At 44.3% G+C, this 21,160-nt stretch overlaps 1 protein-coding gene and 1 long non-coding RNA gene across 4 annotated transcripts; one reads left to right on the top strand and one right to left on the bottom strand.

Moving 5' to 3' along the window:
* Positions 1–2,618: 2,618 nt before the first annotated feature.
* Positions 2,619–15,580, bottom strand: LOC130198626 (uncharacterized). Of its 3 annotated transcripts, none has more exons than XR_008832658.1 (4): positions 15,494–15,580; positions 7,786–7,909; positions 5,426–5,490; positions 2,619–4,004 (listed from the first exon to the last, which is right to left on the bottom strand). It is a non-coding gene; the product is annotated as an uncharacterized LOC130198626 (long non-coding RNA). The 3 variants fall into 3 exon arrangements; XR_008832657.1 differs by lacking the exon at positions 15,494–15,580 and adding an exon at positions 15,058–15,365; XR_008832656.1 differs by lacking the exon at positions 15,494–15,580 and having other exon boundaries at positions 7,786–9,662.
* A 218-nt stretch (positions 15,581–15,798) lies between these two features.
* Positions 15,799–18,299, top strand: klf17 (Kruppel like factor 17). Its single transcript, XM_056421081.1, has 3 exons — positions 15,799–15,987; positions 16,092–17,184; positions 17,298–18,299. The coding sequence occupies exons 1-3, from the start codon at positions 15,913–15,915 to the stop codon at positions 17,471–17,473; spliced, it is 1,344 nt and encodes a 447-aa protein (XP_056277056.1). The 5' UTR covers positions 15,799–15,912; the 3' UTR covers positions 17,474–18,299.
* The last annotated feature ends 2,861 nt before the right edge of the window (positions 18,300–21,160 follow it).

Here is a 21,160-nt window from a genome sequence, read left to right as displayed (position 1 = left end):
AAACGGGCACGTGGCAAACCTGCTGGACCTTCCCTCTGTTGGGCAACAGCGCTAACCGGGCGGTGACTCACCGTGAAGCACACAATGTGAGAACCAACAATCAGTTTCACACTTTCGGAGATTCACGCGATTTCAACATGAGGAGTTTATTTAAAAGAAATCGAGGAGAGTCTTATCGTATCAGATCGCCCTGTTAAAACAGACCGAAGCAGAAGAAGTCACAACGTTAATAAGTAATAGGAACAGCACTTCATCTCTCTTTTTATGTCACTCATCACCAACTTTGCCATAAGTCGTGCTCGTCTTCATCCTTCAGGGGATATTAGATGGGGACACAGATGTAGAAGCTGTGCTCCTCCGTCAGTGCCTTCACGTGGTGCGTTCATGCACAGTACTGAGCGTAGGTTTTCGGCAGTTATAGCAAAAATAATCTTTTTGACATTTACCTTCACTTATTGATTTCCTTCTTCCGGATCTACTCATCCTTAACGGATGAGATGGGGGGAGGTCATGTTTTGTAAAGTGCTGTTGTTGTTGTCACGTGTTTATGGATGTGCATATTTCTCGTCAGCTGTGAGAGTGGCGGAGGCAGCGATGGGATCAAAACACGCTTCTTTTTGCAGACGTGCCGTCGCCACGGTGACTCACTTGTAATGGCATTGGCTTTTGTATTTGTCACTTTCTTTGTCTTTCGTCCACCACCCAGGAGTTAGGTGCAGCAAATTGTCGTCCGTGGTGGTACTGTACATTCTGCACCGCGCTCATAATTGAGAACAGCAAATTATTTTTTTAATTGATTCACCTGATTCGCTTTATATGCTTTTACCTGGTCCTCTCACCCATGCTGACCTTCCTCGGATATCTTTGCTGACCGCCACTGCATAGAAACACGAGTGTGTTCACTCGTGTGTGTGTGTGTGTGTGTGTGCTCTTCATGTGGTTGCAGCCGGCGATGCTATCAGCAAACCACAGGCGCCAATAGAACGAGAGCAGAAAACAAAATAACAACGACTTCCAATCTGCTTCTTCTGGCTAAATGTGTGGTCTGCTCCCGGACCAGCGGCAGAGCGCTCGGCCCCGGGACCGGTGGCTGTTGCGGATACGGCGTGGGTGTGTCACACGGACACGGTACATTGCCTACTTTGGACCGACAGTATGTCGAGTCCCAGGAGGATGTTATAAATATCATTATCTCATTACCAACTTGTAGTTACACGGTCACAATTATCTTTTTTTTGTTCGGCCGGCTTTCTGGATCTGGGAAAAAAATTCTGATTTTGGAATGTTGGTCAAACAAACAGAAGGAGGTGTGGCCGGGCGCATTGTCGGCACGTTGCTATTACGAGGCTGCGGAAAGCGATTGTTGCCCATTAACCAACAAACCTTAACATTCAGCAGACGCCTCCCAACACTCGGCATCTGGCACCAAAACCATCTGGACTGATGTGTAGCACTACAGGTCAGAGGAGAAATATGCGTTTTTGATTTTGGGTGTGTACTAATATTCTACTTCATTTCAATCTGGGACATTGGTGGCAAGAAAGTTGTCCAAAAAACAAAAAAGAGCGGCGGCTTCGGTCCTCCATCTGCGTCCACGCTGGGTGTGTTCAGGCACAGCATTTTGGTGTCGGCCCTCAGAGCCCAAACACTCAATCTTGTAGCCATGCATTGAAGCGTAAAAGTGAGTTCATAACGCGTTCGTAACACGTTCAGAACACTTTCAAAACGGGCGTAAAACGAGGAGCAAAGAGCGACAGCTGGATTGATTCAATAAGACCCTGTGAGATCAATGCCTCTGTTCAGATTCATTATATCTTTATACATTTAAAAAATATTCCCCTTGTTTAACCTTTTGTCCCATTGAAGTGAGTCGAATACTTAAAAAGGCTCACTTCAACATACTGCCACCTGTACCTCACACACCTGTACACCTGTCCCTGTGCAGTGTTGCTGTGTGAGAGGAAGTGGTCTCTTTCAGCTAATATTAGCTTTCAGTTAAATAAAAATGGCAATGTTAGAAAAAGTCAGTTATTTTGTGTCGATCCAACCCCAAACAGTTGTTTTGGTGTTCAAAGTTGGGGAGATAGAGCAAGAGAAGAAGTGTTTGGTAACGTTGGGGAACTAATCGGCCAAGTAGTTAATCGACTTCTCTTGAATAATCTGTGGTGGACAGTCCGGTCAGGAGAGGGGCCTCAGGGAGATAGCACAACGGTAACGCAAGGGGCCCGGGTCTGATAAGAGCTGGGGGCAACTGTCCGGCCCTCAGCGAGCGCTATTACGAGGCTGCGGAAAGCGATTGGGACTCTTAGAGAACTCGACACGCGCGATGAGGAGCAGAAAGCGTCTCACCGACAGGGTACCCGGGACTCCTAGTTTCCATTTGAAGTGTGGATGATTATTTGCCACACTTTTTCCATTAATTATAAATATATATATATATTTTTTCCAGACTTATGAGTCCATAAAGCAACAAAACACAAATACAACAACGATATATACAATACAATACAAGGACACGGGTACAATCACTGCAGTTAAAAAGTCACTCGTGGTTAAAAAACATACGAACACTTGTTCCAATGTTTCCAGAAACAAGAAAAATACCTCGTACCACTCTGTGTGGGCTCAGTTTAGGCTTTTATAATGACATTTTAATCAACATTTAAATGTATAGATAAAATGTATCATATAGAAAAGAAACAGTGAAAACATTAAAAAGGAACAGTAAACCTTTGTATAGAACAAACATCAGCCCACCGGCCTCTTTCTTTGAGGAAGGACAACTATTTATACTTGTGTGATACTTCCATTCACTTCTAGACCTCCATCCATCATCAATCTATGGTTTACAACACAAAGCAGGAATACCTCAAATTACTAATGACTTTTACATTTAGAGTTTTCTGTCACCAAATTGGGGGGGGGGGGGGTAATTAACATTTCTGACCAAAGTCGATGCTGAGTTGATTTTATTTTGCATATACCAAGTCAGGGATTTTAACACCAACCAATCGGTTAATGGAATGAACTCCACCACCTGAACTGCTCACAGAGATACACAATTAACCTGTGAAATGGAATTATTAGGCTCCACTTTGAGATGAATTATTGGTATATACATTTGGTATATTATATTAAAACTGAATGAGGATTATTTAAATTACTTATTTTGTTTGCATTGTATTTAATATTTTTGTAATGCTTTTCCCCCCTCTTTTTTCTTTTTCTTGAAGTGAGCACTATTGGGGCTGAAACCAGCGAATTACCCAGAAACTGAAAAAACACTCCATCAGCATTTACATAACTTATTCCTTTTGACACCATCAAATCTCAGTCAGGGAAAAATGTGCCGATTAACAGAAAGCCATATAAGAAAAGAGGTAAAATAATAAAACATGTCTGGTCTGCGAGCGCGTGTGCAGCCGTGTGATTGGAGCACATATCGCCTCCTCGGTCCAGTTTGCTCTCGGTGCTCCGCTTGTTGAAACAGACGATTACAGGTCGGAGACAGACCTGGTCAAACAGCAGTTATCTGAAGTGGATCCCCATTAGCCCTCGTCATGTGAATGGAGAGCGGGTGGGGGGGAGAGTGAGCAAGTCAGTGAGCAAGTATGGTGACAAATTAGGGGGGTGAAAAAAATTTTGTCGAAACGATTTGAAAAGGACGAAAGACAAATGTGTTGTCAGCTCAGCCCCGTGCAAAACATACAAAGACGACCTCTGAGGGGGATGGGGGGGCAGGGAGTTTACACAGCAGTGAGGACTTAGCCTTGTCAGTGTTATACTCTAAATCACATCGTTGGCGACAATTTATGACAAATTAAGATGGTAACGTAAGCCCTTCTGAGAAAAACAAACAGAAGAAGGCCTCCGCTCTCTGGAGATGAGTCCACGAAGTCAACCTGCCCTTTCAACAGCAGCTGCTTGGGTTTCCCTTGATGACGACGGGGATACAGGTACACGTCCTCGGTGTCTGGTTCCTTGAAGGAGAGGGCAAAGCACACCTGGAAGGAAACGGAAGCATTGATCACAACACGAGTAGTTTGATTTTCTAGATTCCACTCAGCAGAATTGTCTCCAAAATCATCTTCCACAGAAATAACACTGACACATTTTTAAAGTAATTTTGCAAATGAAGTGGCTTCTCAGCGTCGTAGTTGTCAACATTTCTTTTTCCCCCGACATTTTATCAATCAGGCAGAGAATATCTGGTGGAATAAAGTCAAGCGGGACTGTGGCCATAGACCCTGGGGTGTAAGGGTGTGCGAGTGTGTGTCGCTCGTGAGAAGCCAAACGCATGTCGCTCTCCTTCCTCGCAGCCAAAATGTCAAAATGCCTTTCGGTAGCCGCCCCATATCTGAGTGACACTATCAAAAAAAAGGCACGACACCACATGTAACACTCACGGAGCCATGCAGACAATAGGAAACAGATTGTAAAACACCTTACGTGTGCAGACTGCCGATTGGCTGTGCCGAGCGGGACGGTGGTTAAAGGTGGACTGGCTTGTTAAGAACTTGTTTACGTATGATGGATATCATAGTTTAGTTTTTAGTTTAGTTTTTGCATTGAATGAGTGTTACTCGGTATCAGCCGTGCGTAGATATTCACATTCACATCGGTGTCCGAGTGCAGCGGACACGATGTCTATCTCAACGTTTATATTTCTTAGACACGCTTTTCACCGCCATCTCCACTCACGCACACACCAAAGAGAGAATGTGGATTTTATGCCAGGATTGGGTATAAAATCACATCAATCGATGCCAGTTTGAGTCATTTGGCAGTACCAAACAAGCCTTGCAGTGTGTGTGTGTGTGTGTGTGTGTGTGTGTGTCAAGTCTGAACCGGTTCCCACGCCTAAAGGCACAGAGGAAGGCCAATTTAGCCAAAACCAGCCTCGCTGGAGAATCCTCACGAACCGCAAATATGTCGGCGCTGTTGAGATTTGTATTAACTCTAATCCAAGAACGTCAGTTGCGAAATGAAGCGCTGTTATTTAAAAATATGATTTATATTTAAATCTGAACGGCCAAAGAGATGGGAAAGTGGCTTAAACATTCTTCCACAACAACCAAAAAAGTCCCTCTCTCCCAATACCAAGCCTCTCCCCTCCTCCTCTGATGAAGAGACTCCCGGCCTGGTCCCAGTCACTCATCCTGCTCCGCTCCTCTTTGTCTCTGCTGGGGGGGAGGAGGAGGAGGAGGAGGGGGGGGGGTTGTAATTGGCTGAGCCTGCTCAGGTGAAAGCAGACCTCTTGTCTGGGGACACAAAACCGTCTCCCCGTGTGTGTCTGCATCGCTGCAAGGTCAAAAGGACATGCTGCTTTCGGACAAACACACACACACACACACACACACACACACTCTTCACTCATCCTCCAGCCCCCCCCCCCCCCACCCACACACACAACCACCACTGCTACCTGGGAAAGGTAATTATTTGCTCTCCTGTCTGTCTCCTGGCTTTCAGGGCACTCATCTGCCGGTTCTGAGAAGAAACAGACACGGAAGAAAAAAAGAGAGAGAGAAAAAAAGTTTATACCGCACTTCTCTCAAATCCACGTCGCATGAATACACTTTGCATCTTTTCTGGAAGCTTTTTAATGAGCTGCAAAAAAAAAACTGGAAAAAAAAGATGGCCAGGGCCTTAAAAACCTTGTATATTGTTCTCATATAAAATGCGTGTGCTCAAATCGCACATAGCCGCGCTTCCTGCAGCTGCCGCAGGACGCTCGTGAAAGCACATTGTTCCCCGTCCAGGAGAACACAGAACAAGGTGTCAAGTGCACTGCCAGCTTGACGAAGGTGCAGTTCGGCCTGCACAAACACGAAGACGCGCGGCAAGACGCTCACCTCGGTGTTAAACTACGCACGCGAACTTCCGCATCAACGCACGAAAAAAATGTAAACCGGCTGACATGAGAAAACATAAAGAGAAGAATCCTTCGTGGTTTCCAAGAGGACGAAGCCCGACGGCACAGCTGATCACCGGACCTGTCGAGGTCTTTAGGGATTCGCTAGCTTTGCCGCCGGAAGCATATTAGCATGCGGAGGATAGCATGAAGCTTTACTGCGTAGCTGTTAAACGTTAGTCATATTTAATAAAAGTAGGAACTTGAGGAACGAGTTATTTCAAATATTCCAGTGAAGAGGTGACATGTTACCTTTTCCCTGGAAAACTACAACCAAACCCTCTTACTGGAAGCCGACATGTCTTGCTGCACTGTTTCTCTCGACTATCTTTTATCGCTTGAAACTAGCTGACGCAGCGACCTCAGTCCCTTGAGAGGTTTACTGTCAGCACTGGATTACCTCCATGATTATGACCTCTGCGCTGACATTGAAACCTATATTTACCACTCGTGAAAGGAAGAGCAGGGGAAAGGTGGTGCGATGCAAATGTTGCACAACCATCTCATGCTGCACATGTAGAGCAAAGGGCCGACTCCTGCACACAACGCAACGCAGCTTTTGTTCACTTCATTATGTTCAGGGTCTTTCGTTTCAGCGAAAATGTCGTCGTGATTTAACACTCGCCACGGCAACGTCAGCACGATGATGTCCGCCATGTTTACCGTTAGTTTTGCACGTTGGCGCGGCTGAGGCCGACGGGGTTGCCGTTGCAGTTATTTTGTCATCACGCAAAAAAAAAAAGAGGATTCGCACGAGTCGCACAAATGCTTACAGTTCATCCCCAGGGGAACGTGAACGGAAAGGCGATCCACCGCAGGAGCTGGGGAAATGTTTCAAGACGTCAATCATCCCGACGGCACCAGAGGAAAAGTCGGGAGATCACCAACGACCAGAGGATTAATCCTCAGGGGAACATGGGAGTGTCTGTACGTACGGAAGAAGTTGAGATACTTCACCGGGTGAGTGAGAACTTCAACATGCTGGAGCAGCAAAGGCTGGTGAAGGCCAATCGGATACATCCTTTGGGGAGCGTGAATGTGTTGAGATGAATCAGTCTGGACCGACCGGTAGACAATACCGACATTATTACCGTATCTCTGGAGCTTACAAGAATAAGTCCAGAATGGTTCATTTCTCATCAAAAAATCCACAACGGCGGACAGCCATAACCCGCTGAGTGCTGCATATTTTAGTGGCAAAACTCCTCCCTCCGAGATTTATGGTCTGCATGGGTGGCCCCCGCCAGGGAATCGCAGTCCTAAGCCTCCCATGAGATGCCATATTGACACAGAATACACAGCGCGTTACACACAATGCATCACCCCCATTGGCCTCTCACTCACCCGTGTTGTGCACTGGCTTTTCTTTAGCTTCCCCCCCGTTGCCCGTGACAGGAGGGGGAAATAAATGAGAAAAATTCAGAGAGCACGACGTCATTCGACATCCATCAAGGTGTATTTGAGTTTGTACGGTTGTGATTTTCTTAAAGGATCATTCAGGTATGTGCGATCCGGAGACAACAAGTTCCCAAGGGAAACACCATGAACACCATTATGTGTCAAATAATAACCCTCAATGTCAAGCGCCGTATGTTTTCCTTAGGCCTCGTAGAAAAGTTCAATGGGTGGGATTTTGTGTCCCTTTTGTCGTTGGGTCCATGCGGAGCATCCTGGCTGTTTGAGAGAAGTTACGCAGCTCAGCCACTTGAAAGCTGAGCTAAGTGGAGCAGCCAACGTGGACAAGGAGCTATCGCTTATTGCCCCAAGAGCTCGAGGATTGCTCCGAAAGAGATCCCAGAGAGCAACCCGATTCCAACTCCCGGTTTTCCCACACAATGTTTCTTTCCCCTGTTACCTCTTAGATGACTCACCCATTGTCAGACATTTTCTTCAAACAGCGAACCATATAAACGGCTATTTATGGGTCAAAGTTGGGCAACTCGCAGAGGTGTCGGGTCCCAGAGTTTTTTGACGAGGCGTCTTGTGTTTCCTGACCTTTCGTAGAAGAGAATAGAGAACAGTTTAGTATCAACAGTTGACGCGATAATCTCGGCACAAAGTCCATTTTCAATCTCAAACGTGAACCAGAACAACTTGACATATCCTCAGAGAAGATTGGTGATTGGTGAAACCAAGTTGGCCATCTTACCTGCTGATAAGATCATGTGACTTGTCATCCTTAAGTGAAAAAAACAATTATTATATTTAGCTTTATGAGGTGTTTCTGAAGATGTTTCACCGTTTTGGTCACATCAGCTTTCTCGCCAAAGGGGCCAAAGATTATACCTAGCACACATAAAAGTGGCAGTCTGTAGTACAGGGTCGTCCTTGACTCATAAAATGCCTTTGTCATCAAATACTTGTGTGATTTTGAAGACTAATCTATTAGTTGCTCCACAAAGAATTGTGCAAAAGCACCACTATTAATGGTGTGTTTACCACAGAAGGGCTCACGGTTCTTGGAAATAAGTCCTTCAGCCTGGAAAAGGACAAAGAAGACTAATAAGGAGGAGCACTAATACAGAAGAGCTGTATGGACCTATCTCTTACCAGATTTGATGGGGACTATTTCTTGCAATCAAAGCAGTTCATGGAAACCTTTTCAATATATCGGCATTACAGAGAGCATATTCGTCCATGTTAACGTTTTCATTGTTACAAAAGGTTACGCCATCAAAAAATGGTGAAGTAAAACCGAGTCTCGTCGGATTCAAAGGGAAAGCATTTGAATTTGTGAAAAGTCGATGTTCCAGAAATACAACTGGTTACGACTGGTTGCAACTAGTTTGAATGTCATTACATGCCAATGGTTTCACTTGCCACCTTTGTGCGGTCTGTAACCTCCTGATAGGTTTCTTCTTTCCGTCTGACATGCATGCATGTCTGCATCAGGACATAGTAAATCATCCAGTTGAATTAGTACATCTTTTTCTCTCCACTTTAACCTTCTGGCCAGGCTAAAGTTTCTCTCCCAACCCAAAACAGGTCTTTTTTTCAAGGCAGCAGTGGATCTAAATCTCATTTTTGGTGTTTCAGTGGGTATGGGCGACTATTGGTGAGTGGGTAGCAGGTCCGTCTTTCCATCAGGTGGTTGGAGGTTCAATCCCCGCCCTAGTCGATGTGTTCTTGAGCAAGACACGTATCCCTGAATTGCTCCCTGTAGCTGCGTCTACATTGAATGAATGTAACTACTGTAAGTCGCTTTGGATAAAAGCGTCAGCCAAATGACATGTAATGTAATGTAATATGTGAACAGTGCTTTTCCAAAATGATGGTGCAAGCCAACCCTGGTAGAGTAAAGAAAAAAAAATTGTGACCATCCCCTTAAAGACCAATACAGCCAGATGTTGGTTGCAGTTTGCGGTGTTGTTGTTTCCTCCAGTGAAAAGGAGGCTAAATGTTGTGTCGTGGTCTTGTTTCTCCAGATCTAAGCCTTGATTGGATAGCTCTCGTAGAGTTTGGCTGCCTCTGAGTTATAAAAGGAGTCCTGCCCTTGATTCCTCCCCCGAGAGTCTCTCTTGATCATCTGTGCTTTGACTTTTCTTTATCGTCACCGCATGTAGCTGCTCAATGTGTGCAACGATGTACATCCAAGACACGTGATCCCTCAAATCCCACATTTCTTTACTTTCATTCTGGAGTTTGTGATGAACATTAGCGCACTGCCATGAAAACGTGCACACCCACACTCACACTCACACACACACACACACACACACACAAAAGAAGTCCCAACAGGTGGAACAGGTACGCGGCCCCTGAGATAATGAATGACTGGTAGCAGGGAACCGGGCCGAGTCTCAGCTCTTGCTGCAGGCTAATGGGGAGAAATAAAAGAGCTGAAACCGAGACAGAAAGAAGTGAGACCGGTTCTCCCCAGTGCACTTGAATAAAGTGCTGGATCAGGTGGTACAACAGCTGCTGGCTTTTCGGTCTTTACCAGATCAAACTCATACTCCTACATCAAAGCAAGCAAAAGACAACAGCAACATATTTAGGTGATGACACATTTTTGGGTCATAATACTTTTTCAGTGTGCCAAAGTTATTTCCATGTCCTCAAACATGTATAACTCATTAACTATCCTATACCTCAATCGGTTTATAGGTTTTTATGGACCCCAAGCCCTTTTCTTTTTTTTCCTGCTACCCCTCTATCTTCTACTTTAAAAAAATCCAAACATCATTACACAGTGGAAGCACATAATTTGACTGCATTCTGCAGGATACTTTCTAAATAGGGTGTAATTGTACATTACAGCAATATGATTGCACATCAGGTTCATACGTGTCTATTAGATTGCGTTTACATGCTTTAATGTTCAAAACAACCTGCCTGACGTCGGTCTGCGCCTGTCTCCTTGAGCCCACCCCATGAAAAAGGCCCAGTATGCTTGGGCTTGCAATAAGAACATGTGGTGTACCTTCGTAACTGGAGTTCTTAAGCCGGTGAGGGGAGATCCTTAGATGGGGGTACAATGGCCCGATGACTTACAGATACACAAACGTAGGTGTTCATTGTTTATCCTTTAAAAATGTTCAATACCAGCACACCAGTATCCCGAGTAAAGGGATACTAATATAAATAGAGTACTTCCTTTGATTCCCATCATGTGGATGGAGGTTGTGTGTGTCTAGATCAGGGGTCGGGAACCTATGGCACTTCCGGTGACGGCATATGGCTCCCAGACAATTTTGAGTTGAAAAAATAAAAATCTCCGCCCGCCCCCCCTGTAATGTTCTCTATCGCGCCAGATTACAGCGGAAGTAATTTAAGGTCCCTTTTCTTAAAGAGCACGTCTTTGTTCTTTTATTAAACTAAACGTCTGTTATAGATCGTATCTACACAGCAGCGTGTCATTTCTGTCTCTACGTGTCGCGTTAACACTTCTCGGCTGGCCGTCTCGCGCGCCGAAGAGCTCCGTTGCCGGCGTCTGTGCGCGCATCGGGCGGAGCAAAGGAAAAGGTCCCCCCCCCCCAAAGGCTCAAAGCTCAAAGGCTCTTTAGGTGATTGGCCGTGAGTAAAAAAACTAAATAATAATAGGGAAACAAGTAATCGAAGGCAGGTATATATTCACTGGAGTTTTAATACTACGTGATGAGCGGGTGACTGTGGCTCAGTGAGCAGAGTCGTCTTTCAATCAGAGGATCGGCAGTTTGATCCCCGGCTCCGATAGCCCATGTCGATGTGTCCTTGGGCAAGACACTTAACCCCAAAATTGCTCCCGTAGCTGTGACTATGGTATGTAAATATATGTGAATGTGTATGAATGTGTGTGAATGTTAATTAGTCTTGATGGGCACACTGATGGGAGAAGCTAAGCTCCTCCCATCAGTGTGTGAATGGGTGTGAATGGGTGAAAGATGTCATGTATTAAAGTGCTTTGAGTGGTCGGAAGACTAGAAAAGCGCTTTCAGTCCAGGTCCATGACCCCGTGTGTTCAGGGTGAAGACATAAGGTTATTACTAGATATTGCAACGTAGATCCTTTTGATACATGTGGAAATAAATTCATGCAATTGAAATGTAGTGCATATAGTTGTATCAACATTACATTTCAACTTTCCTTGTGGGCACTGGTAGCACTGACCTTTTGCCGCCCGGGCTGGTTTCTTTTTCTGATTCCAAGCACAAAGCCTCACCACTTCTAACACAAGAGTCAGTTTTCGTTATGGAGACCATCCGAGAACAATGCAAATAGCCGGAGACCAAAAGTAATGATTGCAGAACCAGCCAGTCCGACGAACCGAGGGATGAATGACAGGATGCAAGATTGATGGAGAAACTGTTGTCGTGACTTCTCATGATAAATTAACGGCCTCTCTTTACTCAGTGGCTCTTCATTATCACTCCAACTCCTAATTACGTCTGATCCTGATCACACACACACACACACAGGATACGCAAATCAGCCAGCATGCCGGTGGAGTTCATGTGGCTCTCATTAGGCCAACAACTAGCCACTAATGGCTTCATTAGCACTGGATGCTGCTAACCCTTTTAGCCACCATTAGCTTAACCTAAACTAAGCCATTTAGCACCATTGGCAGCTAAACACGGCAGTGGGGCAATTACCCGTTGTTTGACCGAACAAGTGAAGGGTGATTAGCATCTGGGATTATGTTAAATTAGCCACATTCGATTTGCATTTCGGTCAGGGTTTCTTCAGATTCCTAATATTCAAATATTTAAGGACTCTGATTCAATATTTCTTCCCAGACCAGTCCCACACAAAGAGTCTTGCACCCCCGCGGTCAGACTGTGTGACCCTAGGGTGTCAGAGTCTGGCCTCAGGAAGAGCAGAAATGGGATTACAGGGTTTAAAGCCGTTGTTATTTCTGTTATTTTTTCAACCCATGATTATTTTCAGCGATTGCCGTTTTGTCCTATTTCCTTTCCTCCCCGCCTCCTTTTGATATATTTCCAGAACCCAACGAGCCCGTCTCCACACTGTAGTTTTACTTTCCGATTTTTTTCCCCTTTTTATCATGTTGGTTTTTTCATGCCATGCAAGGCAGCGTATTTATCCAAGATAACAGTTGGGTTTCCCCTCACTTTCCGGTTGATGGAGGATAATTGATGTGTGTGCGTGTGTGTGTGTGTGTGTGTGTGCGTGTGTGTCTCTCTGTTTGTATATGTGTCCCCACATTCTGCAAAGCTGATTGCTCCTGGCTGTTCTGAGCACAGCTACTGTTTGGACAGTAAAATACCCCAAAAAAACATTGTGTCTGTACGGAAATGTTTCTAAATGAGAGAGTGACAGCGGTTGAGCAGTACGGTTGTGTGAGCATGCCAGACGCATTTGCATGGAAGTCACAAGTTTGCATTTGCACTGTTTGATGTAGATGATTCTACCGTTTAGGCGTAACCAGGTTTTTATCCATTGCTGTTAGACAAGTATTTTAAACATGTAACCATGAGCCAAAATTTCTCATCCAACGGTCTCATCTGTGTAACAGCCGACTGTTAGTTGACTAATTATAGACTACTACACTACTTTTAGCTAACTAGTTAAACTGTGTTATACTTTAAGATAACCTTTGCATCTGTGTAATCTTTTTGTTGCTAAAAAAATAATCTTAAGGCGTGTAATACATGTTTTTGGTAAAGATGCAGCAGCTGAGATTGAGAGCATGCCTCTAATGTTAGCTAACTATTTTCAATCATCAGTTTTAGCTAACTATTTCAACTGTTTATCTCTTAACTTGAGCTATTTCGCCATTTACTATGAGCTAACTATTTTAACCGTATATGTACATTCATGTTAGCTAACCTTGTCTGTACATTAGCTAACTGTTTGGACCTCTGCTTGCTTGCTAACTACTTTTAACATACTCGATACCAACACAGTCTCTGACAATAATTTTTTTCTTTTTTAATTAGTTCGGATAGCCGATGTTTCCTCGTAACTCTTGGCAACTGCTGAAGTAGCCGTCCCCTTGTTGGGAATCTCTGCGTTAAGTTAACCACAGTAAAAAAAGAAATAAGGAAGAACACAGGTAGAGAGAATGAGTTGAAGTAGACCAAATACATCTAATGTGTGCTAATGCAAATCACCTCTTTAAAGCAACAAGTGTTTAAATTACAAGGGATTAAAAAGTATATACAATTTGAGACTTCGAGATAAAGGAACACAAACAACAAAACCAGATAAAACATTTTTTTTTTAAATATTTGCTCGGAAAACATGTCAGTGTATCCAGGATGAGATGTCGGCCGGCTTCACTGTAAGTAATTGTGTTTAGAAAACACTTGAGCTGAAAGACTTCCTCCCTTTCAGAAAAGCGAGTCACAAAAGAAGAAACCTGAGCCCAGGGCGATTCGTTATCTGGATCTGACTCTCTATTCTTGGCTAGTTGCTTTTTACATGACCAGGGCTTGATGGGACTTTGATGGGACAAGATAAAGGAGAGTTGTCTCGGCGGGAAGAGATCATAGCATTTCAAAGTGACTTTTATTTTTAAAATGAAGGATACAAAAAATGTGACTTATTGTGCTTATTATCGCACAAAATAAGGTGCAGTAGAACAATTAGTTCACCACAAACCAGACATGGTGTATTTCTTGGGATAAAAACGCTGCCGATAAGGCCGAGCACCACGTTTCCTAGAAGTATGACTGTTTTCCTGCTCCACGTACGTCTGTATCCTCGGCCAAGCATCTAAAAGGTGGCTGCAGAACGCAAGGAGAGGAAGCAAGTGTCTAGTGTTTCCTCAGGAAACGGAGTCCATTTCCACTTGGCTCGTGGACCAAACCGGAATTTGTCCTGCGTAAGCGCTGCACGGTTAAAAATACCAGAGTATAAATGCATAGAGCTGCAGCCTACTGCTCCATCACAACACCTGCGACGGCACAGAGACACCATCGTCTGCATCAAGTTTATTCTGTGTTTTTTGCTGGTTGTAAGATAAAAAACCCAAAGTATTTGCCCGATCTAATGAAATATGCCGTAGGACGAGATGCATTATCAAAATAGATATAATAAAGCGTATCAAATAATTAAAACTCAACACCTGTTAGAAAAGATACATGTATCTTTTGTATTGTGTGAGAAAATGTGATTATTGTTATTCCAGTTATTTTGTTTACATAAGCTTTATTTCATGTTATTTTTCTTTAAAAAAATAAGAATGCTTATAATAAGAAAATATTTGTTTTTCTGACTTTATAAAACGTGTCATACAAAAATAGCCAAGAGGCATTGTTATTTCACCAAAGAAGGAATGTGTGATGAAATAGTTATTCCTTTTGTTTTCCTGAAAAGTAATTTGCAGACACAGAAATGGGAATATGTACAGATATACAGGTTATGTTTATGGTCATTAGATATGCTTCTGTTTCTTTTCATGATTGTTTTAATGCAGTGTTAGTTGATTGCAACAACACTCTGCAAGTTTCTACCTTTACACACCGTCGATATTTATTTAAGTTATTCTTATATGACCCCATTTTATGACTGGAATAAATAAATAAATAAAAAACAGCTTTGCAACTGAATAACTTATAATGTACACATTCGAGAAGAAGAAAAACTCAATAAGACTGTTCACAAAAAGTGAAACCAGTTTCATTTCTGTGGGTCCTGTGGCCAGTTCTGCGCCACCGACACCTGAACATTTGCACACCGCGCTGCAGAGGACTCACCGGGCCGCGGGAGAGAGGGAGGGGGGGGGGAGAAGTTAATTAAGAAACATGTATTCCTTTGTTGACAACCAGATCAGCAGGTTGTTTCGATGAGCCGCCGCTTCACACGTTCGGTGCTTGCGAGAAAAACGTGCAGGGATCAACCGGGGACAAGTTAATGAAGCGCGAGCGGCTGCGCGTGCGCGCGCGTGTTTTTCTCGAGCGCCGGGACGAAACTGCATGGGGGGAGGGTGAATAAATAAATTAATGGAGTCAGATTGTTCTTGTAAAAATAAAAAAAAGGACTCAAACGAAACAGGACCAGGCCGCTTCACTGACCGGCTGCGCGTTGCAATTGTGACTCCATGGCACTCCCTGGCCGTCGCCAGGTTTAGTGTCGCCCCCTGGACCCGCCTCAAGGGAAACATCATTTAAAAATGGTTTATACCTCACTTACGAGCTCGGTGATGGCAGGACAGGCAGAAAGCATGCCAGGTAAACTACAACCCCTCTGGCATCGCTCATATTCCGGCCTGCATTCCTATACAGAAATCATGACGGCTGATTGTTTGTGTCCGCTTCAGTGGACTTACCTGCGTGACGCACCTGAATGTTACTTACTGTTTGTTTGCTACTTTTGGTTGCGGTGGAGGAGGGGGGTGGTGGGGGGAGGGGAGGGGCATGTGTACGTAGAAGCAACGCCTCCACTGGAAGGAGATATAAGACGATGCGTCAGCTCTGTTGATACTCGCATTTTACTGAAAGCGCTCCACCCCGTGAACGCCACATGGACTTTTGTTTCTGTTCGCGTTTACAGTTTTACATTTAGTTTCTTTAGTTTCCTTTTCATTTGTGTTGGTCATCTCATCAGACACCATGGCTCTGGCTGAAGCAATGATGCCCGTCTCGTTTCCAAGCGTGCAAGCCATGGACGCGAAACATTTCGAGAACGTAAGTATTGCTCTCAACTTTCATTGTGGATTTACTTCTGAATGTTGGCTCAGGATAGAAGCTTGGTTTTAACCCCATCGCCCTCTGTTGCTCCCCATGAACAGATGTGCAAGATGGACGAGTGTGCAACAGGTGGCTCAGGCAGCCCGCTCATCGAAGTGGAGTTCAGCATCGTGCGCGCCCCCGCCGTTCTCATCAAAGACGAGGACGAGCTGGACAAGTTCCTGGACATCGAGTTCATCTTGTCCAACACCATCGACTCCGACGTCGTGAGCAGCAGCGGGAGCGTCTCCCCGCCGCCGCAGTGCGCGTACTCTCTGCCGGAGTCGCCGGAGAGCTGCGGCGGCTCCGCGCCGGATTGTGGCGACCGCGGTCACGCTCCCTCCGGCCTCGCCGCGCAGAGCTACCACGGCATGTTATGCTTCGCGGACTCGAGTCCCGTCAGCAGTCTCATGTTGGAGCTGCTCACGCCAGAGGTGAGCTACCCGGGGGAGAGCTCACCGGAGTGTGCGGGGAAGGCGAGAGTCGACCGGGAGTACACCGAACTGCGGGCGTTTAATCCGGCCCCCATGGCGGCCACTGCCGCTCATCACCAAGTGGCAGCATCTCCTCCGCCACTCGGATACAAAATTAAAAGCGAGCCCGTCGATCAGTCATGTATGATGGCCGCATGTGGCGGGGACTTCATGGGACAAATGTACGAGCGACCCCAGATGCGCTCTGTGCACCAAGCAGCTTTTACGCACCACCAGGCTGCAGGTCCAGGCGTTTTACCGGGATTCGGCGCGCAGCACTCTGCACCTCAGGGACGCACAGACTGCCATTTGACCCAAATGAACCCTCACGCCAATCAACACCATCTGCAAAACCAGTACATGAACGCGCCCTACCAGGCGCATTACGCGCATCAGAGCGCGGTGCCGTTTCGAGGACAGTACGGCGTGCACCAAGAGTCCGTGCGCGTTCACCACCAGCAGCATCATCCTGCAGCCATGCACGGCATGATGCTCACCCCTCCCTCGTCGCCATCGCTGCTGGAGTTTTACGCGCAGGAGGAGGCGATGAGCATCAAACAGAAGCGAGGGCGCAGGTCGTGGGCCAGAAAACGCACAGCAACGCACAGCTGCGAGTTCCCCAGCTGTGGGAAAACCTACACCAAGAGCTCCCACCTCAAAGCCCACATGAGAACACACACAGGTGAGCACACGTCTGACACAACGTCTGTTTTACATCTTGGACTCATTTTGAATTATTGTTGTTCTCGCACGTTGAATCTAAACCAAGTCCTTTTTGCTTTTGTGTCTTCCCAGGAGAGAAACCCTACCACTGCAACTGGGAGGGCTGCGGCTGGAAGTTCGCCAGGTCGGACGAGCTGACCCGTCACTTCAGAAAGCACACGGGACACAGACCTTTCCAGTGTCACATGTGCGAGCGGGCCTTTTCACGCTCGGACCACCTGGCTCTTCACATGAAGAGGCACATGTAGGCCACAAATGAACTTAAAAAGTATCAAAATCCTCTCACAGGGTCAATGCCTGAAGCAAAGAAGAAGCACAGGGGCCGCACCTGAGGAACCTGTGGTCTGAGGAACACACACCTCTCATGTTTCTCAATAAGCCAAGTGCCTTCAGGACAAACAAACAAACAAGGAATGAAAGCTGGTGTCTGCTTGTTGTTGTACATACCTGTGGATATTTGAACTGACTAAATTATAGTAGTTTGTATTTAAGCCACCTGTTTCTGAAATAAGTTATTGATGTGAGCAGGTGCCTTAAAAAGATATTTGTTTCCCAGGAGAGGGGGGTGGGCTGAGGCAGGGGACTCACTGTGGGCAGGACCCAGAACTTTGTTCATATGTAAATTGTATTCTTGAATGTTTACATCTTATATCTTTGATACTACTCGAATCAGGTCAGGGGTTGTTTTTGTATTGGTTTTTTTTTAATTCTATTTTTTTAATCTACACAATAGAAGTTCTATATTTGCTAAACGCTTTGTGCTCCACCAGGTTTGCTTGATGCCGGTACAAAAGCTCCTTTTTTAAAGTCTAATTTTTAAAGGACTCCACCAATCAGGTGTAACGCCACTGTCACGTCACTCGAATCAAAAATGTTTCCAGCTCAGTGTTTTCTTATGGAATGTATGATTTTTTTTTAAGAATAAAGAAATCCACTGCAAACCAATGGTCGATCCGCTGTACTTGAAACAGAATTGCCACTCAGATGTATCTTTGTTTTGGTTTTTCCTCTCACCGATGCGATTGTCTGTGATGTGTTAAAGGACTCCGAAAAATAAAAGTACTTTTACAAATATGTCTGTCACAACCTCTTCTTCCCCACACAGTCGCTCAACTCCAGTTTCTCTTTTCATGATGGAAGAAAAAGACAAAGAGTGACGCTTTTGGAGTCCCACATCTTACCATAAAGTCCCATCATTTCATTATTTCATATATAGGACACAATGGTCCACCGTCTGTGACGAGAGACTCTGAATCTATCTCGTAATTCTAGTCCTTTTTTACACCAACATCTGACATGTACGTTGTTTTTAATATTCATGAGCATAAAGGCGATAAGCATCATAACATGAAGTGGTGTCACGTCCACATTAACGCCTCTCAAGCTTTACCGTCTCCGCTTATGAAAGGCTGCCCCCTGCTGGTCATTCATATAATAACCTCCAGTGGGCTGTCCAGGGGGACAGATGACATGACGTCACAGCATCAGAGCTTTTCGCGCGTGTTGTGTGTGTGTGCGTGAAGCGAGAATAATTGGTCTTTTCATTTATCTTGTGCCAGGCAAAATGACATATTTCTCAATATCATAGAACAAAACAAAAACGTGGCACAGTAATTCCTCTACTGTGTTTTAATGGATTATCTGTAACGTCATGTATAAATATATATATATACACTACCGTTCAAAAGTTTGGGGTCATCCAGACAATTTCGTGTCTTCCATGAAAACTCACTTTTAGTTATCAAATGAATTGAAAATTGAATATAAAATATAGTCAAGACATTGACAAGGTTAGAAATAATGATTAATATTTGAAGTATTAATTTTGTTCTTCAAACTTCAAGCTCAAAGGAAGGCCAGTTGTATAGCTTATATCACCAGCATAACTGTTTTCAGCTGTGCTAATATAATTGCACAAGGGTTTTCTAATCAGATATTAGTCTTCTAAGGCGATTAGCAAACACAATGTACCATGGAAATGGGCCTCTATACACCTATGGAGATATTTCATTAGAAACCAGACGTTTCCACCTAGAATTGTCATTTACCACATTAACAATGTATAGTGTGTATTTTTGATTAATGTTATCTTTATTGAAAAAACAGTGCTTTTCTTTGAAAAATAAAGACATTTCTAAGTGACCCCAAACTTTTGAACGGTAGTGTATATATATATATATATATATATATATATATATAAATATGCTGCTCTCATTTGGGTATTGCTCACTTATACTCGATTAAAGAAGAAGAGAATAGTCCCTGCCTTGTGTCGGAGCCCACAGTAAAGAGCTTCCGGTTGTCATGTCTTACTTTGCCCACTAGATGTGCTCCTTGGTTTTGGTTCCTGGCTGGTTATTTAAGATTCCTCAGTGTTCTCTTTCTTTGTTATTAATATAATTTAGCAGCACTACTTTCTGTGTATTTTTGAAGTACCTGTCCTCGATAGAGCCAAATCCAGGCCAATAGTTTTGTTCATTTAAAAAAAATGTTGAATCTGATAATTCAAGTTTTGGTCTTGAACATTGCAAAAGTCAACAATGGATTCGAGATAAAAAAATATCTTCTGTCCATCCTGGAGAGGGATCCTCCTCTGTTGCTCTCCTCAAGGTCTCTTCCCCTTTTTCCCAGTGAAAGTTTTTTTTTCTATTTTTTGGGGAGTCGTTCCTGATCCCATGTGAGGTCAAAGGTCAGGGATGTTGTACATGTACAGATTGTAAAGCCCTTTGAAGATCATTTGTAATTTGTGATATTGGGCTGTACAAAATAAATTGAATTGAACTTGTAATGCGCCCTTTCACAGCAGCCATTTTGACCATTAGTGGGGGGAAAGCACACAGGTGGTGCAATCCTATTCAAGAGTCCTGTGTTCTTCTCTTCTCGCTTCATCAATCTGCTTTTATTGAGGTCAACATGTGTCTCGTAAGCATCACACGTGACACACGGTTTGCCGTTGTGTTCGAGTGGATTGGTGAGCGATGTATTTAGGACGGAGGAGCTGTTTGGGAGAGTGTGTGAAGCAGGCGCCACTGGTCAGAGACGTGTTCCGCAGGTTGGCCACACAGAGGCAGCAAAACATCAGCTGGCTGGGAGACTGATATAGTCATTTACACACTTGGGAGCCACAAGCGAGTCAAAATATATAAAATCCCTTAATTTAAAAGATTTATAAATCTGGTTTGATTTCCAAAATCCACCCTGCGGGACTGAAAATTAAAAATCATCGTAGCGACTCAGGTGGAACTAATAACAGGAATAAGCCGGCACAGTTAGTCAGTATTAGTTACGCCTGCTGTGACTCAAAATCTCCTCAATGTAAATGAGAAATTAGACCCTGTACGCTTTGGATTAGATAGTTAAATCAACAGATTGAATGTCTCTGGTGTATTTTTATTCTCCCTCTAGGAAATAGAAAATGATCTGGGTAGTGGATCAAGGAAACAGCTCTATGTGCCTTGAGCAGGCAGACTTACAGGCCCACACTTAAACACTCTTCATGTAAAACTCCTATTTTTGTTTAATTCCTTAACACATGTTCTCCAAGTTTGTCTCGTGAAGAAGAAAGTTTTGGCTGAAACATGATTTAGTTTTTTTCCGAAATGAAGACATCTTTTCGTCAGCATCCGAGCTCGGATGAGGTCTTGACAGAACTTATGGGAGCCGTAGTTTGTTGAAGGAACATTAAAAAAACGGTAGAAAAAGTGTTTTTTGTGTGGTTCTCGCCATTTTTCCACCAGCAAGACGAGTTCGCTCGAGGCCGCTGGAGAGACGGTCTTGAAGCTCGTTTGTTTCTTAAATCCTCAGCGTACGCAGATCTACACAAACTGTCATCTCACGGGGTTTAATCCCATTCACGGTAATTGCAGTTCCTCGTGCTTTAGTAGTAGTATTAGCTTTTATTGTCAATTTCTTCACATGTTAGACATACAAAGGAA

This window comes from Pseudoliparis swirei, chromosome 8 (assembly GCF_029220125.1).
Source record: "Pseudoliparis swirei isolate HS2019 ecotype Mariana Trench chromosome 8, NWPU_hadal_v1, whole genome shotgun sequence".
Classification (NCBI taxonomy): domain Eukaryota; kingdom Metazoa; phylum Chordata; class Actinopteri; order Perciformes; family Liparidae; genus Pseudoliparis; species Pseudoliparis swirei.
Note: the sequence above shows the minus strand (reverse complement) of the source record. Positions and strands in the feature narration are given on the sequence as shown.